The sequence below is a fragment of the Erithacus rubecula genome (assembly GCF_903797595.1).
Source record: "Erithacus rubecula genome assembly, chromosome: 15".
NCBI lineage: Eukaryota > Metazoa > Chordata > Aves > Passeriformes > Muscicapidae > Erithacus > Erithacus rubecula.
In genome coordinates, this window is record NC_136667.1 from 4,003,555 (window position 1) to 4,025,698 (window position 22,144).

General features: G+C 39.6%; 2 protein-coding genes across 2 annotated transcripts in view; both read right to left on the reverse strand.

Moving 5' to 3' along the window:
* LOC306808623 (connector enhancer of kinase suppressor of ras 2-like) overlaps window positions 1-22,144 on the reverse strand; it is a gene marked incomplete at its 5' end in the record, with an annotated part of 175,918 nt that overhangs the window by 109,793 nt on the left and 43,981 nt on the right. Inside the window, one exon of the mRNA XM_079319342.1 lies at window positions 16,550-16,686. Coding sequence (XP_079175468.1) covers window positions 16,550-16,686 — 137 coding nt within the window. The remainder of the gene's footprint in view (window positions 1-16,549; window positions 16,687-22,144) is intronic.
* The window catches only part of LOC306808552 (sodium/hydrogen exchanger 2-like), a 516,475-nt gene that overhangs the window by 48,451 nt on the left and 445,880 nt on the right, over window positions 1-22,144 (reverse strand). The window lies entirely within an intron of this gene.

Genomic DNA, 22,144 nt, shown 5'->3' on the forward strand with positions numbered 1-22,144 from the left:
ATGAGCTGGGCTCCTCTGCACTGACCCTCCCAAAAAATCAGCAAAGAGCAGAGTAGCTGGGGAGCTGATCCCACAGACACAGCACAATTCCAGCCCTTAGGATTTTACTTTTACATTTTTCTATCTATTTGTAATCCTGCAGTTCTTTAGAACTCTAAACTCCATATCCAGGGTAAGCTGCTGCTCTCCCATTTTGGGCAGACACAACAATTCCTCTCCAGGGAATCAAGGCTCAGGCACTGAGAAATGCAAACAAAAGTCAGTTTTGGGGGAGCAAACTTGGGGTAAATTTCTTCATTACCTGAAGCTGTAATTGGGAGATTAACCCCCAATATGCAAACGGACCAAATTTATAAAATTATGTAAACCCTGTGACCCATCATCCATTTTTTGGGTGCAGCCCCTGGGAAGCTCCATCTGCCCTAAATGTACCTGAAGACCCTTCAATAAATACAGCAGCTTTTTATTCCCAAAACACCCACCCCTAAAATGCCCCCAAACCCAACACCAGCATTGCCAGCCTGAGCAAAACCAGCACAGGGAAAGAATTATGGAAATGGATTCACTGGTGTGAAATCATTTCAGGTTGCATTAATCACACTGCACAGTCTTAATTGGTCTCTTTTAAAAATGAAAGGTTAAGTGCATTATTGCCCTGCAGTGAGCACAAACTATTGATTACCTTCAATCTGAAAATGCGTTTGGTTATTTTATATATTTTACATATCTTAATATTCTCCCTTTTAAAAGCTTTGATGAGATCTACTTTAGATAAGACATCTCCACCATCTTATCCCTCCCTAGTTCATGGCCTCTGTAATTAAGAATTTAAAGGACTTCAGAAACAAAAAGTTGCCAATTTTATATCAAACACAGCAGCTGTTTAAGATTAAATTTGGACTTTTCCTTTACTATCCTTTTGTCAATAACAAATTACATTCTCAAATGTAGTTTAATTGACAATAGTATTCAGTATTTCTTTTCCCTACAAATATGGGACTGGAAAAATTCAAATTATGACCTTTAACACAAATCTAACCATGCTGTTTGCTCCCTGTGAGCAACTTGCAGATTCTAACTTAAAGGGAAAAAAAAAAACCAGGTGCTTGCAAAAATGCTAAAAGTCATTTACAAAACTTGAATGTCCTTGACTTACTTTAGTCATTTTCAGGGACAGAATGAAAAATTAGTATTTCCTCTAGAGGGCTTCGGGATCTGTATCATTTCCCCAGTCAGAGTTGTATTGCACAGAGGGAGGGTCAGAGAGGCTCCTGTTCTGATTCCTCCTGCTCTGGGCAAAATCCTCACAATCAGTGGAGTGCAGAGGTCAGACCCACCATGATTTGTGTCCTCCCTTCCCAGTGCTGCTGTGAGAATCCAGAACTGATGGTTATGTGATTATTTTTACTAGAAATGCTGAAGTTATTTAATTTGCACTTTGTTTTCTTGTGATTTTGCTCCTTATGAGAACCAGTACTTTCTTTAAAGTCTCAGTGCCATACTAATATGAATTTAAAATTTAACAGATCTGTCTAAAACAATATGACAACTCATGCATCAAATAAAAGTTGGTGGTGATGATTATTATTATTTTTTAATTTTTCTCTAAGACTGTATTGTGATAATCCTGCTAACCAAATTTCTGATGCAGATTTTATATACTAATATAAAATTTAATTGAAATTCAGGACTTCAAACCTAATCACTTTCCTATCTCTATGTTTGCTATTATTATTTCCATATCTGCCACCAGAAATCCTAGGCTTGATCAGCCAAGATATTCTACTCTACATTCTGTCATTTTCCTCTGGTTTTGTGCAAAACTTTGACTTTCTATGTCTGCCTTACTCCTGAGCCACTGTTACCTCTCAGCTCCCACTTTTCAGGTTAAATCCTTGGCAGTTACAGGAAATCTTTTTGAGATGCATCTCAAGAATCCCTTGGACAACGTTCTCAGGCACAGGGAGGATTTTTGGGGATGTGCAGAGCCAGGAGCTGATCCTGGTGGGTCCCTTCCAACCTGACACATTCTATGATTGTTTAATTTCATAACTGAAACAGCTGCCAGCCTGTACAGCTCTCCAAACTGAGCCCATTTTCTTTTAAAATAGAAGTTTAATTAGATTTATCTCCTGCTCGATGTTTGTCAGATAATTGGAATCTGTGGAAATCATAACTGGAATTAAAGTTCCCACCCAAAGATCTCCCCTTCCATGGAAAAGACACAAAGATATCTGAATTTTTTTTTTTCTTTTCTGAATTCTGGTGTGATTGTGGAGAGTCCTATCCTTGGTACAGCCATTATTTAACACAGGAAGCACTGCAGTGATGATTTGTGAGAGCGTGGCCTTGATTCAACCAGGAGCTGGAGTGCCTACCTCACTTCCCTGTAAAATGCTAATCCTCCAATTGATTTCATGGGAATATTCACCATTCAAATCAAGCCTAAGTGCTCTGCTGGAGCCTGGCCAGGCTGAGCCCACGCTGGCCAAAGCTTTGGAGATGGTCCCATCCAATTTCACAGATCGAAATTCATGTCTCTGGAAGGACATCCCACTGAAAATTTATACCTCACTTAGAGCCTCCCCCATTTTGAAAAATCCCCTACAGGAATTAATGGTTCCCCTGATACTCCCTGATATATATGAGTGCCAATTTCCTCAGTAAAGATGATTTTTGGTAACTCAAATCAGAAAGATTTTTTCAGAACTGACCAGTGCACCCCTCTCAATGTTTTCCCATTCCAGGAACTTGATGTGCTGTGACTTAACATCTTTTTGTAAAGAAATGTCATTCCTTGCAATCCTGGGAGGCTGCTGGTTGTAGAAAGACAAACCCTAAAGAAAATTCCATATTCTATCTCATAATATATTCATTGTCTTCCCCTGTCATAACCTTTGGATAGTACTTTGAGAAATTTGTTACAAAACCCTTTTAAATTGTCCATAAATATTAGTTTACTCAGAAAAATACAGCATAACCTTTTAGGGACTCACAGTTATGGCTTTTCAGTGGACTGAGGGGGGGAAAAAAAAAAACCACCAGGGGATGAAAATATGAGAACAGTGGACACATTTCAAAGTGAAGCTACTGAGCACAAAGAGATGATGAGAAAAAAATTCCCCTGGACCATGAGTGATGGTTGGGTCAGTTCTGGAGACCTGGAGCCAGCTGGGAGCCAGGAGAGGTGGAAGTGTCCTGCTGGGCACTTTTCAGCCCAGGGACTGCAATGTGAGACAGACATGAAAGAAATTCCTATTTCCATTTTTCCTGGACAAGTCTGTCTCAGCAAGGTCAGGCTGGTGAATGCAGCGAGTCTGAGCTGAAATCAAAGAGATTTGGCTCTACATCTGGGAAAGACAAAAGGTCAAGACAAGTTTCTTCTCCCAGGATTGAAGGAAAAATCCTTGGAGACCTGGCTGATAACAGATGGTACCTCAGCCCAATGGATGCTCTTTTCATCAGTTTTATAATTAAAGACCTTCAAAAGGGTCTCAGCTGCCTCCCTCCTGTTTTAGAGTCAGGAGAGACCATTCCATGAGCTCCACTGGCTCCAAAATGAACTGATCACCCATGTTTGAACAGGCAAGTGCTGCAACTCAGCAGGGAACAAGTAAAGGCATCTCCCCTCCCTTTTTGCAGCTATAAATGCCCAATCAAACTCCAAATTTTATTAAAATCATCTTGTATGGACTCTCTTTATGCCACTCCAGTTCTATTATAAAAATATCTTTTTAAAAGGATGTTAACTAGGCGGAAAACAACCTGTAACAAGTTTATTTTGCATGTTGGGAGAATTTCACGTCTCTTTGTCAAACAGGTTGTTACATCTTGCTACTACAACGTTGGCAATTGTGCTGTATTTTGGATATACTGTGAACACATTTTGATTGGGTTCTGGCAGGCTCCCAGTTAAGCTGAATTACAATGAATGCCAAGAACATATTACAATTTCTTTCAGTAAACACGAGGCACAGCTCTCAGGCAAGCAGCCATATGCCATGTTCTCACACACTCCTTTTTCAACCCCACGAGCTGGATTTAGCTGTTGCTTACGAAAGAAAATTTTAAAAAGACAGTCAATGGATCTCCTCTTATGAGTAAAAAAAAAAAAGCTGAATTTGTTTCAGTGCTCAAACTCACTGACAGAGAATCAGAGAAGGTTCTGATCTGTGTGTACTTTCCTGGAGAAAGGTAATTCCATTTCCAGGGGACAGCAGGGATGTGGTGCCTCTGTGCTGGCTGGAGCAGTTTGGATTCCATGGCCATGCACACACTCACCCCCAAATCCTGCTGGACACATCAAGGCTGCCAGCCTGAACAGGGGTTTCAGACTGAAGCAAAGCCCCTTTGAGAATATGGAAATTCATCTGAGGGAGAATTTCAGAGTTCTAGTTAAAAATGCACAAAGAAAACCAGGCTGGGAAGAGGCACAGGCAGAATTCAGAGTTCAGCCCTTGGTGAGGGTCTCATTTCTCACTATGAATATGGATGCTGTTAATCTTTTTAAACCTCACAGAAATGACAGCTCTCTACTTTGAAGCCTGTCCAACACAGAAAACACAATGGGAGAGATAAAATTCACCTTAAAAAAATAAATAAAAAAAGAGAAGGAATGTTTTCCAGACTGGAGCACCTTGCCCAGCTGCAATCACCCTCCTGCTGGATGGGGTGGTGGTGCTGCTCTCCAGCTCTTGCCTGCACATTCTGATGCAATTCCTTTGTTAGCAAAGCTCAGATCTCATTAAAATTCCCTGTTTCACAGGTAGGAAAACTGAACCAAAGAGATGTAAAGCAATTTTCATCAAATCACACCAAAGAGCAGCAGGAGAACTAGAAGCAGGCTCTGTGTCTGTTCACAGCTTTCATGTATGGGCTTAATTAACTGGGAAAAATTAGAAACTTCTAGAAGTGAAAGGCAGCTCCCACACTACCTGATCCTCCACCAAAATATTAATGGGCTCTGAGAGAATAAAGGGAAATTTATGACATGCACTTTGCCCTTTGCCTTTGGAAAAGAATCTTTCAATATTTGCAATGAGCACTGCTCAAGCCACATTTTCCTCTAATGCATTTCAGTTTGCAAGTGTTCATAGTCAAAATAAATTCCAAGTACAGCAAATGAGACATGGAAAATTACATCCACTTGGTCTACCACATCTTTATCACATTCTTCATGCCAAAAAATTCAAATTACTCTGTATTATGTATTCACACATTCTGTTGCTTGCTCTTTACCTCCCCTTGTTTTCCCACACATCTCTTGTTCATTTTGCAAATGCTATCTTGTCTTTTTCAGTGTAATCCTCTGCACTCCCATTTCTCCATCTCAGTACCTCAGTTTGGAGAGGGACCCTTCTGTTCCTCCCATTTGCATCCTGCCACCTCAGCTCCAGCTCCTCCCTCCTAACCTGCAGTTTGTGGTGCCATTCCCACTGAGCTGGGAGGCTGCTGAGAGCACAGTGATGATGCTTGCAGCCCATCCCTCTGTGCCATCCACTCCATCCCCTTCTAAACTATTTTAATTCCACCCCAAGTATGTGCTGTTGCCATTTTTCTCTCCTCCCAAACAGCGTCAAAATTCATCCCCTCCATGGGTTTTATTACCAGGCTGATGAACCAAAAATACATTTTACTCTGTATTTCTCCAAAATTTAGATGTGCACTAGCACAGAATTTTTCCCAGTCCTTGTTTTTCCATTACTTCAGCCCAAAGGGTTCTCAGAACTCTCCTACAGCCTTTTCTCCCCCTGCAGTGGGTCCCCAGGGCTCTGTGTCTCAATCTCTGATGGCTCAACTTCCAACTGCAGTAGGAGAAAAATCTGAAACACTTCAGGAAGATGTACAGCTACAATATCCCATAAATACATGAAGCATCCCAACGTTGTTTCCATAGCTGAAAGCCATCGTGGGCCAGACATGAGAAATTAATTGTAATTCCTGTCTCATTGCCCAGGAAGGTGGGGATGAGCTGCTCCTGCAGCAGCTCTGAAACACCCACCTGGATGAGGAGCAGCTCAAATGTTCACACCCAGCTCCAGTGGAAGCCCTGCCCTTTCAGGAGCACAAACAGCAATGCTGGTGTGAAACACCACTCTGTGTCTGAGAGCATCAGACCCAGCTGAAAGATTCCTCATTCCAGGGGCAGCCTCCAGGAAAACTCTGATTTCACTCTGCTCACCCCCAGAACACCAGCTGCTAAAGGTGGGAGCAAGGCACACATGGAACTTTAAGTTATTTTCTTTTTCTGCTGCTGGATTTGCTGCTACACCTTGAACTTAAAGGTAAAAACTGATTACAAGTTTGCATTAAATTCACACTTGTCTCCCAGTTCCACTTTGTGGAGCCTCACACACACACACAAAAATTGCTTTACTCTTCCAGTCTCACTCTCCATGTCCTTTAATTACTCAGTCCTTTCTCATCTTAAGCAGCCTTTGCTTCTCCCTCTCTTGAAAAACATCGAGTCTCTCTGGGAATCCACCTCCAAACTCTTTATAGCTCCTCCACCACTTCACCTTCCAAGTCTCATGACGTTATTTTCCCTTTTCCCTGCCCTTTAAAAATTGGCTTCTTTCACATTCCACCCAAACTGCTCCTTTCATTTCCATAGCCAGAGCAGGCAGGGTGTGCTCATGAAACACATTAACAGGAAACTTAAAAGGCTGCATCAATAAAGAGGCTGAAATATTGTCTGAAGGGATCTGTGTGACTGAGAACTAGACCAGTAGGAAATGAATGAAATACAGAAATACAACAGGCCAGTGCCATCTGGGGACTATTAACAGATTACTGCTACTGTGAGGAGTCATCAGTTCAGGGCAAAAAGATAAAGCAAAAAAAGAGGAGTGGAAAAGGGAGGAAGCTGAGAACTCCAAGAGGACTCCTGACAGTGCTAAGAGGGGCTGGGAGGAAGGGAAATACAAAGCTCAAGTGAATTGGGAGATAAATTTTTCATATTTTAATTTACTCATACTAAAATTAATTAAAAATCCGTGGTGATTTCCTCCTTTTCTATTATAAATCTGTCAAAGTTTCCTTAATAATCAGTTTTATTGCTGCTAAGCAAAACCATTCTGTTCAGTTTTTGCCATGTATTAATGACTTGAGGCACATCCTACAAGCTGATTGTATTAATTATTTCATATTTTAAAAGTCTAGAATGTCAGACTGGATTGTCTTTTAACCCAGATCTACAAGAGGTGTTACCTGCCCACATTTTATCCCTATTACAGCTCTTCCTTCCCTAAAAACCACTACACCTAAAGTGGCCAAAACAGAGGGAGAGATTCATCTTCCTCTCCCACCCACTGACACAAGAATTAGCTGCAGACTCATCTTGCTTAATTAATTTTTGTAAAAGGATGCAAAATTTCAAATCAGATCTTAAAGGTCACAATCAAATCAGCAGAGCAGCTTTCTCTCAGCACCACTCAGAAAAATTAGTTCCCACTTCCAGGTGTTTTATGCAAGGCATCCTGCTCCATCAGCATTTTCCAGCCCCTCATTTCCCAGAAAAATAAAGTAAATCACAAGATTTAGATGATCATGTTGAGGGTGCTCTGATTTTTTGCTCAGCTCCCTGCAATTCTGATTTCAAGATTTATCACAGATCAGTAGTTTTACATCAAGGAAACTTCCTTGGAAGAAACCCAAGGAGGAGGAGGAATAGTAGCAGAGATGGCAGGACCTCGAGTGTGACTGATCAACAGATCTTTCTTTATGACAGACCCATACACAAGGAAAATAATAAAGTGGAGTTGTATATAACAAGTGAGGTATCCCATAGGGACAGTTCTCTTTCCCTGCTACATCTGCTCCTACAAGCTTTCAGAAGAATTATCCTCTGCCTTGTCAGGCTTCGAGTGCCTTAGGAGATATTTAATTCACTGCCACTGAATTTAGCAGATATGCAGCTACCAGTGTAAGTTGCCAGCATAATTTCTGGGTTAACCAGGCACTTTTTCACATCACATTATATTAATACAGTGTAAAATTGGGTATTGTCACTTTTATCAATTTATCAGATTACCAAAGTTATCACATTTTTCTAGCATGCTTGCAGTGCTTGTTATATAACACAGAATTATTTGCTGTTACCTCAGACTTTATTAAACTTCCACAGAAGTTTTTTCAGGCCTGTGGAACTTGATTCACAACTACTAAGACTATAAATATCACAAATGCACTAACAAAGGTAGATCTGAAGGCAAAATGAGTTGCACAAATGAGCAGTTTTGCCATGGAAGGATAAATACAGCAAGGTCTCTGAGTGTAAAGAACTGGAGGAAGCAAGCAATAATTAGAATTTGAATTTGAATGATTGTGTTTTATTGTTCTCGGAAAAAAGCTTGGAGCTATGTAAAATTTACTTCAAAATTTATTTTTTTTTCCAAAAACTCATTGATCCTCAGGTTTTACACACTAGAAAACAAGCAGTGCACCAACTGCTCCCTCCAATGCACAAAATGTGCAGCCATGAGATCACACATTAAAATTCCAAACACACAAATGCTTCAAGGAGTAAAGATTGAACATAAGTTTTAGTGTAAATCTTAGAACTCCTCCAGCTGGAAGCAGTAAAAGATGGGAAATACAAAATTAAAATTACAGATTCCCTTTTCAAGGCAGAGTCTCTTTTTGCTGTTCTCATGAATGAGGCAGGGGAAAAATATAAAAATTAAGGGAATCTTACTGAGCTAAGACAAGAATTGCCTCTTACATCATACTTAGATGTGAAATACCATCAGGTGACCAAGGACCCAACAACTCCCACAAAGAGCTCTGAGTTAGAAGGAAATGAGCCCATTTATAAAAGCCTTATTGATTCTTCCCAACATATAATATTTTTTCATGTAAATCTTTACTCTTAACAGCAGTTCCTCCCAAACTTGCCCAGCAGGAAAATCAGATTTATTTCTCCACTATACCTGGGTCATGTGATAATCCCTTTTAAAAGATTTATATCAGTCTTCTGTCCTTCTGGTTTTGGGACTGACTTGAGCAAACTATTATTGACCTGTCATCCCACATTTGAGGCTCTGTTGCATTTTGTTTGGTTTAGCATTAGAACTTTTAGAATGACTTCAGTAGAACAACTTGTACCAAACTCTTGTTGTCCCCCAGTTTATTACATCAGCTGGCACTTCCATTGGAGACAATGATCCAGACACATTTCCTCTAGAAAGTGTTCTCCTGATCTCCTCCAGCAAGGAGTGATTTGTTTTATGATTTATTTTCACCTCAGCAGACAAAAGACAAATATTGGTTTTACCAAAAGAACATATAATGCTCAAATTGGGCAATTATTTGTAAAACAGTCCTGATGAATATTGTGCTTAAACTCGATCAGGTTATTTTCCCAATATTTTTCCTCTGCTGTGTACAGGCCTCAGCTCCCTAATAGATGTAGATATCCAAGTATAGAAATGAATCATTAGCTGACAAATTAAACTCCTTATCAAAATGGAACTCTATTGTTAACAGATGAAAAATGAGTGGATCAAATGGCTGCACAAAGAAAATCCAATAAGGGCTCATCTGCACCCCATCAGCTCCTGCCACAGCACTTAATTCAGAGTAACTCACTCTCACCAATTATTTCATACCTGCATGGATTTTCCTCCCTCTAAAGTAATTCCAGGGTTCAGCTATGCAGCTTAATTTCTGAATTAGAGGTTTCCAGGGAATGTGTCAGCAGAGTAATAGGCTGAGGAGAATGAAAGGGGGGGAAAGGGAAGCTGGGAACCTTCTTGGAAAACAGCAAGAAAAATCCTTGGAAAACAGCAAGGACATGAAATGATAGGGAATAAAGAGGGCCCTAAAATTGATATACAGTGTTCACACTTGGATGCTGAGCTTGTTCTGTAATTTTTTATTTCAATGACAGAACAAGAGGGAGAAGACAGAAGGACCAAAGTAAGACTCGAGTGTTTTCTCACACATGGGACCCATCCCAGCTGTTGAAAGCTTTCTAAATTTTGCTGTAAATGCCAAGAGACCTGTGCAGGTCACAGCAATCCCTGGGAGGGAGCAAGTCAATCTGCAGGGAACACAGGCAGTAATGACTCTGCTAACAGGGTCCTGCTCTCCAGCAGCCTCTGGAAATTTGAGTTTTCCAGCAAGCAATGAGAGAATCCTGCATTAGAGCAGAAATTTTGCAAACCAAAGCATTGAGCAGAGGTTTTACAGGAAATATTTAGTAATATGGAATGTAAATTGGAAGCTGTGAGTTGGAGGGTAAAGTGGGACACAACCACTGCAAAGAGGGTTCAGGATTTTGGGAGGGGAGTGCTCTGTGAGCCCAGCTAACACCAGAGAAGGGAAGGTGGGAAAAGCTGAAAACCCTGCAGGTGCTGGAAGCTGCTCTCATGGCAGGATCACGACCATCAAATCCCTGTAGAGGTTTATTTTTGTGCTCTGGGGTCCCAGCCAGGCTGCTGAGGTTTTCTGAGCCAGGTTCTGTGTGTGCAGGGAGGGCAGAGGGGTGGATGGGACAGCTCCAGGTCACAGGGTGGCAGAACTGCAGCAGGTGCTCAGAAAGAAGGCAAAAGAAAAAAAGATATCCTGCTCTTCCCATAAAAGATCCTTTCTTCCTTAAAGTAAACAGGGAGGTTAAACAGCACAACAACAAGGGGAACTTCTGGGGGAACAGTCTGCTGCTGCTCTGAACCCAGAAAAGCCTTCAAATGCTGGTTTAAATAAAAATGCTGCTCTGAAAGGGAAAAAGCACCTCTAACTTATTACCTGGTGCTAAAGTGAATCACAGCACTCTGAGGAAAACATGGATTTGTCAGGTGGAGTCATCACTTTCCTGCTACGTTATGATGACTTTAAAAGGCTCATCTGAAATATTATCAGTCATCCTGTAATTCCCAGCCTTCAAACTGGAGCTGCAGGAATCCTGCAGCAGCACAGCTTCCTCCTGACTCAGACCCGAACTTCAGTGGAGCCTTTCCTCCTCCTGGCAAAACCAAGTTAGGAAAATGCAAATTCATGCTGTTATCATTTCCTTCTTTGAAAATAAATATATATACATGTCTTGGGTTGTAATACAGGATGTGGCCAGAAATGTATATTCTATCACCAACTGCTGCAGCCGGGTGGGGCAGTGACCCTGATCTCCTGGCACATATTATCTGCTAATGGGCCATCTTTAAACCAGTTGGGGCAATCATCTTTATCTTTTCCACAGCCCATCCTCCCTCCAGGAGATATCTCCTGTTAATGGGCCATTGTTAAAAACTGGGTGTGGCAGCAATTCTTATCCCTGTGGGAGATATCTCCTGTTAATGGGCCATTGTTACAAACTGGGTGGGGCAGCGATTCTTATCCCTGTGGGAGATATCTCCTGTTAATGGGCCATTGTTAAAAACTGGGTGTGGCAGCGATTCTTATCCCTGTGGGAGATATCTCCTGTTTATGGGCCATTGTTAAAAACTGGGTGGGGCAGTGACCCTGATCTCCTGGCACATATTATCTGCTAATGGGCCATCTTTAAACCAGCTGGGGCAATCATCTTTATCTTTCCACAGCCCATCCTCCCTCCAGGAGATATCATCTGCTGCTGGCCCATTCAGTCCCAGTGCATGACTGATAAAATTCCATCATCCCACTGGGAAATGCTCCAGCCAGGGGAGGAGCCAAGCCTTTCCTACCCAGAGAAAAACTGAGATTTAGGAATCCACTGGATTCCAGAGGAAAGCCGGACCTTTCCACATCACCCCTGGACCTTCAGAGAAAACTGCACCTTCTATAGGGGCACTGCTCCAGCTGAACCACATCTGCCACTGCAGGAGGATGCAGCCACCATGGAATGGGACTGCTGCCAACACCCTGACTGACTGACGGGTGTCAGCTTGGATTCTGACTCTGGCAGTGTTTTGGGATTGTTCTTTGTAATATTGTATTTCTATTTTAATTTTCCCAATAAAGAATTGTTATTCCTAATGCCCATATCTTTGCCTGAGAGCCCCTTAATTTCAAAATTATAATAATAATAATTTGGAGGAAGGGGTTTTCCATTCTCCATTTCAAAGAGAAGCTTCTGCCTTTATTGGCAGAAACCTGTCCTTCAAACCAGGACAATACACAAAAAGAAATTATGATAACATACTCATAAATGTCACTTTATTGAACCACAGCTAATCTATAAAAGGAATTAACTGAAAAAATTGAAAAGTAATCACTACACAGTGGAAAGTAAAATACACAGGCACCAGTGGGATAATATATGCTCTGATAGGATCTGGGGGAGCCCTATAGCCACCACATCAGTATTCAAGGATTATTAATGTGAGTGAAATCTTCCTAGGAAGATTGTCCCTATCTGCCTGTAAAATCCATGGCATCCTGTGAGAAAAGCACCAAAGTCTCCCATGCTCAGCTTTCCATCACAATCTCCTGTTGAGAGCTCCTGCAAGTCAGCCATCCAGAGTCTGAAAAGGCTTTGCTTGGCTTTCTCAGATGGAAAGAAAGGGAATAGCAAAAAAGAAGAAAAAGAAAAAAATCTGTTTTTTCACGCCTGGTTCGCTTCAACCCTGAATTTATTCATTTTCATGGAAGGCAAAATACATGAGTCAAAAGGCTCAGTAGGAGAGGGAATGAACACCTTCATGCTCAGATCTTTAAAAGGCATGTCCTTCACTTTTACAAATATTTCAAACCAATTTCTGCCGTCTGTAGCATTATAAAGCACTTTCAGCTCCACAGAGTTTTCAATTCACTGAATTTGTTTTCATATTTTCCCAAAAGGTCTCTCCCAAATGCAGGTCCTGGAGTCACTGTCTCCAAAAAAACCTCTCAGCTGAAAACACAGCAGAGTGTGAAGGCCACCACTTCTTTGTGTATATTATTTTCATAATGTTATTTTAAGCAAAGTATTTCTTAAAATTACATTTCACAGCTTAAAAATTTACCAGCCAGTAATTGCTTTTAGCAACAGACAGAGAAGCCATTAGGATGATTTCAGTGCTGTAATCAACACACACTCTCAGCCACACAATTCTGTCTGACTCATTCCCTGCACAGACTCTAATTAACTTCCAAAGGAAAGCCAGGGGATTCCTGGTGGAGTAATAATGCTGTGGAGACATTATGCAAAACTTCACCTCTAGGAAACAATCTGGGCTCGCCCTGATTGCATCCCAAAAACCTCACAGAAAGCTCTGATTGCATTCCCTTCCCCACAAATTCAGTTATTCACCAAAGCAAGGGGAGGATTTGGGGGGTTTTTGCTTTTAAAATGAAAGCATGTCTGAAAAGAAAAAAATCACTGCTGAGGAAAAAAACATAAAGATGGATTCTGTAAGTGTGGAATCCATGAAATGTTTTTATAGGATTCAGTTGTCAAACTAGGAGCTCAGTGACTTCACACTGGGGTTCTGAGACTCAGCACTGTCCAGCAGAGCCCTCCATGGACAGAGGGGGAAAGAGCCAGAAAATCTGGAATAATCACAAAAAACACATAATGGAAAGAGCATGGCTGAAAAACACAGCTGGAAAATCCCCCAGCTTTGATTACTGGAGAAGTTTTGGGATTTTTCTCAGTGTATTTTAAATTTATAAAGAAAAATATGCTAACTGGACACTGAAGTTGATCTTTAAAAGAAATGAATGGAGGAGGAGGGGAATGGAAAAATAATAACAGAGCAAGATTTAGAAATTATCATAGTGCTGAAGTGTGTGTGTGTGGAGTTCAGATCCTCTTGGAATTACAATAATAATGCTCTCTGCATTGCTTCCCAATATAGTGTGGATTGCTTCTAAGTTCCTTGGAACATTCTTGTTTTCCCACTTTTAAGCTGAAGCAAAATGATGATCAGCAGTTTCAAGAATCCAGAACTGCAAACCAGAGTTTTTGGGGGTGAAGGAGTTGGCTTTGGGGTTTGTTTACTTTCTTGTTTCTGGGGGTTTTTTTGTTTTGTTGTTTTTCTTGGGTTTTTAAAATGGGATTACCACAAATCCAGTATTTAGAATGATGCAGTTTTAGGGCCCTTTTCTTATCATGTTAGAGCTGGAGCTTGATATTTAAAGACAGACTGTGACTTGAATTTTCATTTGCTGACGCAGTAGAAAATTTTACAGAATTCAGAGCTCTTAAGAGCATGTTGCCTTTGCTGTAATTAGGGCTGCAGGAATCCTGCAGAAATCAGGCTGACAAGCAGAACCAGGCAAGGCAAGTCACATCTCTGGCAAAAAGAGATTCTGTGCAACTTTTCCCCCTTCATCAGCAAAATCATTCAGAGGTCTCTGCCTTCCTTGCAGGATTCCTGACCCATCTGGAACTGGGATATAAACAGGATTAATGATGTGATGCTGCTTAAAATTGACCCTGCAGAAAGAGGAGGAGGGCACAGGGTTGTTACCCCACAGTCAGGGAGATGGGGACCTATTGAATTGGATTAAACTGAATTTAATTAATCTCACTTCTGTTAGATTTATCTGAGTGTGTATTAAACTGTGTGTTCATTGAGTGGGAAAATGATAATCTTGCCTTTTCAGCAGAGGTTTTTGTGTGTATGTTGAAAATTTCTGTGTTACAGTAAGTACTAACTATGACAAAAATGGAATATTGCTGCACTCTGGTCCAACAGCTAAACTTGGAGTTTGAATTATGGAACTAATTATTCAATTAAATTAAATAATACCTATTAAGTTTACTACTGTGTGAAAGCAACTAACTCTTTGTATGTGAGAAAGCCATTTACTACCTAGCTCCTTAATTAAAGCATCAATAACCATCATCTCCTCCTGAAATCTCCTCATCTGTAGAAGTCACCCCTATAAGCATGAGCATATAAAAACAAGCAATGCTGGCTTTATTCAGGCTGTAAAATACTAAAATTAAAACCAACCCAAATCCAAACTTCATAGGCAGAAATTATTTGCAATAAATCCATATTGTCTAAAAAAAATTATAAAAAGCTGTAGAGGGTGCTCATTTATTGCCTTTTAATGAATCCTGTGACCACTCCCAGTTATAAATTCAATCTCAAAGTCTCATTACTGCAGCTTCTTTGTACTCTAATTTCAAATGCATGGACTTGGTGCTAAAGGGGTTGATTTTTCACATTTGCCAACAAGATAAAAATGAAACAATGAATAGGAAACCCCAAAAGCCCAAACTGCACATCTGCAGGCAGTTTTGCTAGGGACTGAATACAGTGTCTAATATCTTTATTTTCTGTATTTGGTCCCACTGAGTACAGAAGGTAAATTTCCCAAGCAGAACAAGCTCAGAGTAGGTGAAACTTTCAGAGTTCTCTTAGGACAATCGAAGAGTTTGATGAATTAAAGCAGGACCAGCAAAACCAGCTGCAGTGACAGAATCAGATGCCTCAGGGCTCAGCCAAAGGTCATTTTGATGTTCATGGTGATGTTGGCATTGGGGTCCAGACCTTCCAAAGGGGTTTTCCCAAATAATGAAGTGAGGAAGGGGCTGTGGTGTCCCAGAGAAGGAAACTGCAGGAGATTATGGAAGTGTTTACAGCTGACCTTGCCTAAGCACCACTGAGCTCAGCAACAAATCAGAGCTTTAATCCCCTTCCCTCCATGCACACAAACCCAAGATTAATCCAAAATATTAAAGTAAAATTTCACAATAAAACTTCCGTAATGGAATGTAAAATAATAGTGGTGAATACCTGAGAAGGTGAGTAGCCAAGTATTTCATATAGCAATCAAAATTTCTTACTACTGACTCTGATATGAACCCAAAATCTTCCCCACTGAGTGCCTTAACGGAAAATAAAACCCAAAACACAGAACTGGAGGGTGAAAGGGGGTTCTGGGCAGGGATAGAGCCCAGGGTGAAATGAAATCCTGAATTCTCATTAAGGCAACAGTCAGTCTGCTTGGAAATCTGGCATTTTCAACAAAATTTACATTTCTAGAGTTGTCATTTAAAATATCTTCTCTGAAACCACTGGGTTTCAGTAGCAGCAGAGTTGCCATGTATGATCAAGAGAAGGGACCTCACAAATCCATGCTCAGCAGTGATGGGGAACAGCTCATTAATTAATGTCACACTGGCACTGAACAAACCAGAGAGAACTTTCTTTGCACAGAGAACAGAGTTTAGGTGTTTTTAAAATTGCAACAATGAATTATTTTCTGTATTGTTCAGGCTTGTTTCTTCATTGAGTATAACACATATATAATTAGTATAGAGCTGCCTAAACCACAGTGACCAGGAGCTTTTACCCATTTCACACCTCAGAAATCTCAGAACAGACTTCTGCAGTGGCTTATGCTATGGCATGAAAAAATATAAAAAAATACAGACATTGAAAAAACTTTTAGAACTGTAAAGAAGAATAAATTATGTTTTGTTTGTATACATTAAAATTACTCATCTCCATCCAGGCCATATAGAAGAACACAGCTCTGATATTGTGGCCAAAAATAATCTGATATTTTCATAGTTTATCCAGAATATTCCTGAGTTACTTTATACTTGGTTTGATAGCTGGGAGTACCAAACATATCTGAAAGCAAATGAAATAGAAAAATTCAGTGAATATTGCATGGAATATTTGATATAACATACCTGTTTTTTTCTGTAAGCATCGCAGGAACCAAACTCCTGTTTGTGAGTCCAGCTGAGCATCCACAGAAAACAAAACACATTCCCCAGTGGTCCCAAACTCACTGACACAGTTTTTATGATCATGAACATACTGTGCTCTACAGAATTAAACAGGGCTTTTAAAAAAGTATTACTAAAAAAAAAAAAATCTGGAACTGCTTTACAAATATCCTCATCAGTACCAGAAGTAGCTTTGTGCTTAAAAACTAACATTTCTACAATACAAATGTTTAGGGGATGGTACTCCAAGCTGATAAAAGCTCTGGTAGAGGTGAGCAGCTCCAGCAACAACCAAAACAAAACCATGTTTCACACTCCCCTAAAAAGGGAGCTGCTTTAATTTATCAAGGTGGAGCCACATAAAGGAAACAAATTCTGCACCTGAGAAAAGCCAAACCTTCATTTCTCTCCCAGCTGAGGCTCCTCCAGATGATCTGATAGGAGGATTTCATCATTAGCACATCATAATTAACAGGAATTCAGGATTTATCACCAAACTTTGGGTAGAAGTGGGTTCATCAACCTGAGAATCAGCTTCCTGCTCTGGCATTGGCAAACTCATTATTGACACTTCCTGATGCATTTCCCTCCTCTCAGGGATCCAAAACTGTCATCAGCTGAAACCTTGTACCACATCCCTGAGGCTGATCCAAACCAGCTTTTAAAACACAGACAAAGCCCCCTGAAACCCTCCAAAACCAGCCAATAACAGCAGGAAAAGGAGGAATTTCCTCTGTTCAAACCCACCAAGGCTCAGCTCCATGTCTGTGCCAGCACAGAAAAAAGCAAAATAATATCTAATGATGCACTGGCTGAACTACACATCCTGCTCCTCAGTTTGGAGGCAAATGTGGCATAAACATAAATATGGAATCCTCCAATGTATAATTTTTTTTTTACAGCTTGTGCATTAAAAATCATGTCCAGCAGAATCCTTCAGGTCTGGAACCAAATGCCAGCAGAATTTGCCAAAATTGGCTGCAGATGTCTGCTGGCCAAAATGGTTTAATGCAGCAGGAAAATCCATTCCACAGGACCCCTCTCCTCCTCTGCCTTTGAGGAGATGCCAAAGCTCCCTGCACTGCTGCTATTTCACTCCTAAATCTCTTTTAACCTTGTAAAAAGCTGTTTATTCCTCCATTTTTATCATTTTATCTGATCCCAATTCCCCATGTCTGTGTGGATCCCCCCCAAATAATCAGGATCTTCTAGTTTCTTGCAATCTAACAAGTTTTCCAAGCCCAGAAATTTGGGATTTTCTCCCTTTCAAAAGGAGAAGCTCAGGGGCTTCCAATCCACAAACCCCTTCCAAAGGGCCCAATAAATTGTAAATTATTCTATCAGTGACTACAAGTTGCTGCAATTATGCAGAATTAAATATAAATGTATTCATCATCTTAGGAATGACTTTTTAAAAGTATTCCCCTTTGCAGTTCTCATACTTTGACTGAAACCAAAGGAATGTCTGGACTGTGAATGCCCTGCACTGCTCTGTATTAATTCATAATTTAATAATTGAAGTATTTTGTTGTGTGAAAGCACAGCATTGTGTCACTTACATATTCCCAAAAGATGAAATAATTTTTCCTTCAATTAATCCATTTTCACAACCATTTTATTCTTCTTTTAGTCAAAGAAATTCACACAAAAATATAAATATTTAATGTCTATATTTTCACAGGGTACTCAATGATTTCCATTAACATGGCCAATGATAAAATTCTGCATAGACACACTTAACATCCCATAATTTTTTATTCTAAAATGAATAGGTATAGTAAATAAATATACATGTACCTCAAAATATGTTGTTTTTACAGACTGAGAAGCTTGCTATCCCAACATCTATAAAACTTGTAATAGCTGATAAGTTTATTTTCCTTTATTCTGATTCCACATACTATTCATGAACTCAGGTTATAATGAAAATATATGAATCTCTCTTAGCTAATAAAATCAAAAAATCTTACTCAGCCAGCAATATTTTCAGCAAGACTGATTTCAGAATTTTAGCACTATAAAAACAGCTTATAAACAATATTAATTGCTATTTGTTTTTCCTTCAACAGCTGGCCAAGTAATTTGCTTTCCTTAATAAAACAGCAGCTTTCCACAGCTTTGCCAAAAAATGGCTGGAATTAAAAAAATATGGAGGAATGGAACATTTCTGTTTGATATTCTGCATATCTTAGCAAAATTTTTAATTCATATTTTATGTTCTGGATAAATCTGCCCTCAGAAAATGCTTTAAAATGAGCAAATATCTGCTTTGTAGCCTTTCAGATTGGAGACAGTCTGCAACCATTGGAAATGTGCTTTAAAATTTGCATTTTTTTTGTTTGGTTTCAAGCCCCTCTAAAGGTGAACTGAAAATTTAGTCAAATAAACAGCTGAAAGTAAAAAAAAAAAATAGGGAAAAGTTATGTTTCATTTAGAATTTCTCTGTAATTATGTCAATAAAAATAGCAACAGGAACAATTGCATAACTCCTCCAAACTCAACCCTTCCCCTTGTTAATTGAATATAATTAGAGAGGAAATACCACAATCCATGAGAAGTGAAATTTTGAGTTCCCTCTGATTATAGCTGTTAAAAATTGAAATATATAGATTTAAAATGTGCATTTATTCTTATTTCAGGTCTTGTAACAGCTCTGCTTCACACACACACCTCCATTTACAGCAATTTTGTTGTTCCAAAGCCCCTTCAGAGAATTCTTGTGCTGGCATCAACACAGAGGGAAAAACTGGAGCATGAATAACTCCTGGAATCACAAAGCCATTAAGGCATCACCACCATCTCCTAACTGGGAGCAAGTTTTAGAGATCTTTCAGGAATATATAGGTCAGCATCTGTCATTCAGAGCCCCCTTGACAAAGCTCAGTTTGATGTGTTGAATTCCTGTGATGCTCCTGATTTACCAGGAGGGAAGAAATGGGATGTAACTGTTTGTGGTGTAAAACTACCAAGTTTTACTAAGTACTAAACTCTGCATGCCAATCACTGGATTAATTAATTTCTTAAAATAGGAAAAAAAAAACCAAAATAAAAGTAGGTTTTCAAATCTAGGTTTGATTGACTCGCTCAGCATTATTCTTGAATAATTAAAATATCTTTTTGATTGTTTGATATGACTGCAAAAACATGCTAAGCAAATAAAGAGAAACTTATTACAATTGTGCTGTTCAAATTAATTTTTAATTCCTCATGAGATACCAAATATCTTCTTTGTTCACACCAGCAAGAACTGGAACAACATTACTGCCAACCTCTGATCTGGAAATCATTCTTTAGGGCTGAGGAAAAAGTTCCCAGGGAGGAACACAGTGACTTCCTGGTTAAAAAAAAGTGGAATTAGTCCCCAGAGATCAATCCATAGGAAATATGTAAAACTGGTTTTGGACCACTGCAAGCTAATCAAACCTTCCTGTGCTTCAAGTGTAGAGAAGTTCAGGGATAAAGAAATGAACTCCTAATTCCCCACATCTGTATGTCAGAGCAGGTGTGTTTCTGGAAATGGTTGCCCTGGTGTCTGCAATGAAACCTTGAAATGAAATAAAATGACTGAGCTGAAAACCTGTCTGGAACAAGAGAACCAATCTTGTTATGGTGGGTTGGCTCACTTTGCTTTCTGCAGATTTATCTGAAAATATTTTGGATTTCAGTGCTCTGTTCTGCAGTTTTCAGTACAGGCACTTGATTAATTTACATTACACTGATTCTTTCCTAAATGCTAAAACCAACATTAAAACATTTTAAAAATAACTAAAAAAGCCAAGAGTGGTCTTGGAAAAACAATATGTCCATGGTCAGAAGTGGATACAACCAACAAAGCTCTTTGCAGTGCTAAAGTGTTGATTTGCCCATGTTAGCACCACAATTTGTGCAGATTTCAGCTCCAGGAGAATTTCCCTGAGCAGCACAGGCACAGCCTTAGGTTGCATTGGAAGATTTTCTGCCCAGCAAAACCTGGAGATATTTTTGGAGCAATGTTTGAATCTCACTCAGACCCATCACCAGTGAGTGCCTGCAGGCCAAAGCTGACCAGTTATTGGTTATACACTTCTTCCCACCAAAAACATCCTGCTATAAATCATATTAAATAATAAATAACGAAAAAAATCATTAAATGATAAATTATATAAAAAGCTGCCAGGAATGCAGGCACGTGCTCCCACTCAAAAGCAGCTTCTGCACTGATGGATCAATCTCAGCCCTGAGCATGATTTTAGCACACTTTTCACTTCTGCTGCTGTGAGCAGCTTCTTTTCTTGTAAAAGTGCTCACACTTGAGTTCCATTTCCCTTTTTCTGTAGCAGAATAATAATTTTAAAAAAATTGCATGCAGACAATGTTTCCCCTATAGAAAGGAATAACTTGTAGCTCTGACCAGGATGTAATCTGGGCCAATGTGATGGTTTTCCTTTGAAACAGCCCTTTTTCCCCCCCCTACATGTAAATGTAAATAGCAGCTCACCTCTCAGACCTCCACCCTGCACATTTGGACCATTACTTGTTTGTTTAGAAGCATAATCTTTTTACTTGCACCAAAAAAAAAAAAAAAAAAAAAAAAAAAAAAAAAAAAAAAAAAATTAAAGATTAATAGTTCAAAACTGCTAGATATGCCCTGGAAGCTGCTATTTAAACACTGTATAATCAGGCCTTTTTTTGATCTCATTTCCCTTTTTTTTTCCCCCTTCATCCCAAGACTCCTTTCAAGTGTTAGACAAATCTCCTCCAGCCTAACATCAAAACACACTGACAGGAATAAGACTGCAAGGCTGCTGGCTCCTCTCAAGCAATGCCACCCATTGATCCATGAATAAATGTTCCAGCTTCAAGGCACATCTCTGCTGCAGAGTTATTCTCTTTGGAGATTCAAAGAAGAGCTCCTTGTCTGGTGCCCAAAGATCTGAAAACCTGCTGGAGTAACTGGGGGATTGAGGAACTTGACATGGTGGTTTGCAGCATTTGGCAGGATTTACCAGCTCTCTCTCTCTTAGGAAATAGCAGCAGAATTTCAGAGGAACCACATGCAAGATTTAAACACTCTCTTTTTCACGTGTGTTTGCAGCCATTCTGCTGCCAGTTTAATGATTAAAATAAAATAAAAATTAAAAAAATTAGAGTAAAATAAAAACTAGCTTGTTTTTGATCACTCTGTTTCTATATTAGATAATATATTATGATCATGAAGCTAAATTGCAAAGGTCTTGCCTTCAGTTTGTTAGCAAATATTTTTAGTGATATTGTACCAATATTTTACCCCAAAAATTCCTTGAGCACTGTATTGCCTACAAAATGCTGGGAATATTGAGGGTGTAACTGAAGCCTTCCAGAAATTATGCATTTAGAAAATCTTTGAGAAATTCAGTGAATATTTTCAGGGATGTGGCTTTTTTGCTGCCATGTAATGCACAGAACTCAAAACATGCAGCTCCAGTCATTTTGCCCCAAAAAACTCTGTGAATTACTAGCCTGGTGTCTTAGACCTTGGTTTAAACCCCACCCCAGGAGTAGCTCCTGGAAACCAAATCCTTCCAAGAACAGTTGTTC